This window comes from Podarcis liolepis (assembly GCF_965112155.1).
Source record: "Podarcis liolepis genome assembly, chromosome: 8".
Taxonomy (NCBI): domain Eukaryota; kingdom Metazoa; phylum Chordata; class Lepidosauria; order Squamata; family Lacertidae; genus Podarcis; species Podarcis liolepis.
The window spans coordinates 23,220,464-23,226,463 of NC_139560.1; the positions used below are offsets into that span (position 1 = coordinate 23,220,464).

The 6,000-nt window shown below is 50.1% G+C and overlaps 1 protein-coding gene across 3 annotated transcripts in view; it reads right to left on the bottom strand.

The window, feature by feature from the left end:
- Positions 1–6,000, bottom strand: part of GRHL2 (grainyhead like transcription factor 2) — an 86,762-nt gene that overhangs the window by 55,948 nt on the left and 24,814 nt on the right. For all 3 annotated transcript variants that reach the window (XM_083517302.1, XM_083517300.1, XM_083517301.1), the window contains exon 2: positions 4,964–5,153. In XM_083517302.1, the coding sequence (XP_083373428.1) occupies positions 4,964–5,029 (66 nt within the window). In that variant the 5' untranslated portion in view covers positions 5,030–5,153. The remainder of the gene's footprint in view (positions 1–4,963; positions 5,154–6,000) is intronic.

The following is a 6,000-nucleotide window of genomic DNA, read 5'->3' on the forward strand; positions in this document are numbered from 1 at the left end:
CAAGGCCTAGGCTCTGTGGTTTAGACCACAGCGCCACCTGCGTCCCTGTTCCCTGACGACCTGCTAAATTTAAAAAGCAAGGTGTCACAAGAAGTTTCCCCACACTTTCAGGGGAAAGTAACATACAGCACTGGGCACATCTGTTAGTGTTATGTGTTTCTTTCTCTTATACTTTAAAACAGTGTTTCCCAACCGGTGTTCCGCGGCACACTAGTGTGCCGCGAGACGTTGCCTGGTGTGCCGCAAGATGTGGCCTGGAGGGAGGCGGGCGAGTCGGGCGGCGAGAGGCGGGGCGGCGGCGGCGAGGAGAGGAGAGGCCGCCCAGCGCGGGGCTCTCGCCGTCTGCCTGCCTGGCTGCCTGCGAGCTCGGCAGGCAGTGCCTCCGTCCACAGCGCCCGCCTCGCGGCTCTCATTCCCTGCCCCTGCCAAAGCTCACCCAGCCAAGCCGCGCTCTCCTTCCTGCCTCGCTTTGCTGCCTCCTCCCCCCCCCCAAAGCTTGGAGGTTCCCCGGCGCCGACCCGCAGGTTTGACCCCCTTCTCACACCTGTTCGCGCTCCTTGCACGGAATGGGGCGGATGGGGAGGAACGGGGCTCGCTGCTGCCTCCGCTCGCCCTCCCCCCCCCCCCGCCGGCGGTCCCGCGATTCTTGGCTTTTTTGGCAGTTGGCACAGAAGGAAGGCAAGGGGGAGGGGGAAAAATTGAAACTTACACTTTCGTGCGTCCCTCCCGGCGTGACGCTGCGCGCTGACGTCACGGGGCTGTAATGGTGGAGTGCCTCGAGATTTTTTTCATGAAACAAGTGTGCCTTTGCCCAAAAAAGGTTGGGAAACACTGCTTTAAAAGATGGAGGAGAGGGCTGCCAATGGCTCCTAGACATGATGGCTGTACTTTTCCACCACAATTGGAGACAGCAACGCTTCCAAATGCCAGTTGCTAGAATCCACAGGAAAGGAGAGTGCTTGTATGCTTGAATCCTACTTGATGGTTTCCCAAAGGCATCCAAGTGGCCACTGTGAGAAAGGAATGTGACCTGATCCAACAGGCTATTCTTACGTTGTTATGTTATGTTATGTTATGTTATGTTATGTTATGTTATGTTATGTTATGTTATGTTGTTGTTATGTTGTTGTTATGTTATGTTATGTTATGTTATATTCCAATCACTGGGGGTCCAGATTAGATGTGACTGTCATTTTACTCAAAAATAAGGTAAAGGGACCCCTGACCATTAGGTCCAGTCACGGACAACTCTGGGGTTGCGGCGCTCATCTCGCTTTACTGGCATAGGCGCCGACTCCATGGGGCCTGAGGGGGCTCGAGCCCCCTCAAAAATTCGTTTGGGGGGGCTCAGCCCCCCCAATAATCTCGGGCGGCGGTGGGCGCGTCCGCGGCTTTTATATAGGGCTCCCGGCGCGCACCAGCTCGATAACGGGCACCGGCGCGGCGGGGGGCGCCGGGCCGGGGGAGGGGGGCGGCCGGCCTGTCTCCTTGGCAACCCCATTGAGCAGCGCCGGCTCCCCCGGGAGGGCCATCCCCCCGCGCCGCCGATCGCCAACACCGCCGACGCTGTGGCTGCCCGAGCCTGAGCCCGAGCCCTGCCCGAAGCACGAGCCTGAGCCCGAGCCCAAGCCCGTCAGTCAGTCAGGAAGGAAGGAAGGAAGGAGAAATGGGGAGGGAGACGAGGGAGGAAAATTGCGCGCAGGGTGAAGAAAGGAGAAGGGCGAACGAGACGAGCTTCCAACCCAAAAAAGGGCTGGAAGACTGGGAGGATGAAGGATCGGGAAAGAAAGCGACGCCTTCCCCGCCCGTGACGTCGCCCGCTTGTCATTGGCAGCGCAGCGGGCGCCCAGAGGGGCTGGGCACCGGCGCAGGGCCGCTCCGCAGCCGCGGAGGACAGCTGCGCGGCTAGCAAGGCGAGCCGCGTAGAGCGCGGCCCTTGTGTGGCCCGGTGGCCAGGCAAGCTCGGGCGGGGACCCCCATGAGAATCTAAGACGGGAGAAGAGGGCAGAGCAAAGGGGGTCCCTTCCCCAACCTCTGGCTCTGAGACTTCCCTGCGCCCCAGAAAAGCGAAAGGATTTTCTCTTTTTTTATATATAAATATTTTATTAAGTTTTCAAATACAAAGTTAGAAACATACACTGAAGAAAAAAGTAAAAGAACAAGAAAAAGAAGAAAAGAAAAAGAAGAAAAGAAAACCAACCATTCAACACATTTTTTATATAACTAACTGGACTTCCTCGCATCTCCCTTACCCTGCATTCTTTATAATAAAGATATCAGCAAATTATTACCTTGTTTCGTACCTTATTTTGTACTTTTCAAATACTATACCTCTAAATTTAACATACTTTTCATCAGTTACTTATATCTTAAATTAAACATAGTATTACCTTAGATTTTGACCTTTTCTTACTTAAAATATAATTTCCTGTTTCCCAAATCTAATTGCTGAAGCTATAGTTTCCGAATCGTGTAAATTTTTAACATTCATACAACTTATATTGTTTTTGTAAATAGTCCTTAAATTTTTTCCAGTCCTCTTCCGTTGTTTCTTCTCCCAAATCTCGGATTCTGCCAGTCATTTCAGCCAGTTCCATGTAGTCCATCAATTGCGTCTGCCACTCTTCCAGTGTGGGCAAATCTTGTGTCTTCCAATATTTTGCGATACGTATTCTTGCTGCTGTAGTTGCATACATAAAGAAAGTTCTATCCTTCTTTAACACTTTCTGGCCAACAATGCCCAAGAGGAAGGCCTCTGGTTTCTTGGGAAAGGTATACTTAAATACCTTTTTTAACTCATTATAGATCATTTCCCAGAAGGCCTTCACTTTTGGACAAGTCCACCAGAGGTGAAAGAATGTCCCTTCAGCCTCCTTACATTTCCAACATTTATTATCAGACAGGTGATATATTTTTGCAAGCTTGACTGGGGTCATGTACCACCTATAAATCATTTTCATAATATTTTCCTTCAAGGCATTACATGCCGTGAATTTCATTCCGGTGGTCCATAACCTTTCCCAGTCCTCAAACATGATGTTATACCCAATATCCTGAGCCCATTTTATCATGGCTGATTTGACTGTCTCATCCTGAGTGATTTTCTCTTCAACCTGCCCTCCATCCTCTTGCAGAAAACTCTTTGCCTGCCCTGCCTGTATCTCGTTTTTGCTTTTTAATTCCACACACGCACCCTTCGGACTTCGTGGCAATCGGGCGCGCGGGTGCGTTTCCTAAGAGAGTGAGGACCCCCGCCTCCTCCCTCGCCAGCCAGCCAGCCGTGCGCCCTAGCCGGAGAGCCCCGGCCGTCCCCGTCGCGCAATCGGCTGGATCTCCCTTCAGCAGGCCGTGCTCACAACTCGGCCCAGGGACCCCCAGCAGCGGATCTCCGGCTCAGCTGAAGAATCCGGCAACAAGCCCCCTCCTCCCCAATCGCTCCGCCGAAATACGCTCCAAAACCCCCCAGATAGGCCGCCGGCCGCCAAGTCTAGTGGCGCCCTGAGCGAGGGTCTCTCCCCAACACCGCCACCTCGAACTGCGTTCTCCCGGCTACCCGAGCGAACCAGCGGCAGGACCCCGGTATGGGCCCCCCCAATATTTTTTATAAGTCGGCGCCCCTGTTTACTGGCCGAGGGAGCCGGCGTACAGCTTCCAGGTCATGTGGCCAGCATGACTAAGCCGCTTCTAGCGAACCAGAGCAGCGCACGGAAACGCCGTTTACCTTCCCGCCGGAGCGGTACCTATTTATCTACTTGCACTTTGACGTGCTTTCGAACTGCTAGGTTGGCAGGAGCAGGGACCGAGCAACGGGAGCTCACCCCATCGTGGGGATTCAAACCGCCAACCTTCTGATCGGCAAGCCCTAGGCTCTGTGGTTTAACCCACAGCGCCACCTGCATCCCTTTTACTCAAGAGTAGACCCACTGAAATGAAGAAAACTAAATTAGGCCCATTCATGGCACACATCCTTTCCTCCTATGCTGCGGTCCCAATGAAAACTAACCCCCAGTTGACATTTGGTGTGGAACGGATACTCCCTTTGATGCCAAACAGGAGCACCCGAGCTACATTACGGTTTGAGGGGCAATGACTGGGACCATGGCACGGGATGAAAGGGTATTTAAAACCCATGCACTTTGGTCCCACTCCTGATCTTCTCCCCCCCCCCCCCCAGTGTCTGGTATTTAAAGTAAAAAAAATCCCAACAAAACTTTAAAAAATTGAAGACAGGTTTAGCACCATGTGCAGTTGACATTCAATCAAAAAAGAGAAGGGGGGAAATATTTTCCAGTTGTAAGCAAAAAAGCCCAAACTTTATTATTATTTATGTATTTAGGAATTTAGATATCCCAGCTTTTGAGGCACCTTGCAATATACACTTGGTATACAATAAAATCAAAGAACGACAAGACAGCAAAACCAGAACAAAACATGAAAGCAAAGCAACACTAAAAACTATCCAGAGCACCAAGGCAAAAGAAATACAACCAAAGCCCCTGGCAGAAATTTTAAAATCTCAATTATTCATCTAAAGCAGGGGTGGACTAACTTGTGTCCCTTCAAATGCTGCTGAACTTCAACTCCCTTTGGTCTCAAACAGTGAAGCCAATGGTCAGGGATGCTAGGAGTTATGGTCCAACAACATCTGGAGGGCCACAGGGTAGCAACTCCTGGACTTAAAGGCTAAATGAGAGGCAGTTAGCCTGGTCACCATAAGAAGGACATTCACAACCTCGGTGCCACTACCAGAAAGGCCCTGTTCTGTGTCGCAGCAAAGCAAACTTCCAGAGGTCAAAAGATAGACAACAACACCTCAGATGACCATTATAGAGAGTGAGCAGATTCATGCAGGAGGCAGTTCTTCAAATAAGCTGGCCCCAGGACACCGAGGGCTTTATAGGTCATAAAACACAAGTTGAATTTTGCCAGTGCAGCTTGATTAATCCTCGTTTGAACTCCCTACCTTGTAATAATCGTACAGTAATCCAAGAGCAGCTGCGCTGTCCTCGTCCCCATTGATGCTCATCATAGCCTTTGTAGCTGCTGTTAAGGGATTTTCCAGATAAGATTTCCAGGCTTCATCTTCACTCGTGTAAGCCCTCCTGGTATTGAATGGAGCATCACTTGGCACCACAGTCACAAGCCGGTTTTTACTGCAGAAGAAACAGGCAAACATAAACACAGGCAGTGGTACCCAAAGAGACCTCTCATTGCAATTCTGCAAAGGCAGGCAAATTGCAGTAGCACAATTCATCCTAGACAGAAGAAGAAAACATGTGGCTTTTTGATCATCCAAAAGAGGCAACTTTTTTTTTTTTTAAGGGGGCTACGTTAAGAACTTGAGGAAAAGTCACTTGATCCAGGGGCAGTCCACCTATATATTGACCTATTCCTACCTCTTTTTCGTAATAGTGACACAGACCATAAAGTGAGAATATTCTTCACAACTATGAGCAGGGCAGTGTGGTTGGGTAAGTGAAGACAAGCTACAACAATCAACTATAACGTTGTTCACTGCTCCTGCTCAGGCTGCACAGAAAAAGCATTTTGGTTCCTGAGATTCATTCTGATTGCATAGATAAAATCTAAGGGATAGAATTCTACAGGATGTGTTGCTAATGTGTGAAAACAGTCAAGATCCAATGATCCCCAGGCACACATCTCCAGATGGTGGAGATGGCAGGCGCCATCCTGACCCCCAAGCGTCTTCACTTGGTTGCAAGTGGCCAATACCCAGGTGCAAAATGCGCCTGGCACCTGGTTAATTTCGAACACTGCGTACAGGAGAGGAATTCTTTTGGATACCTGGACTCCAAGTCATTTAGGACATTATATGTCAATAGCAGCACCTTAAATACAGCCCAGAAATGAAGACATGGCCAGTGAAGGTCCTTCAGGACTGATGTTATCTCAGCTGGCTGCCCCAGTCAATGTAAGTTTACTGCCCATGTTTAAGGGCAGCCCCACATAAAGCACATTACAGTCATCCAAACAGAACAT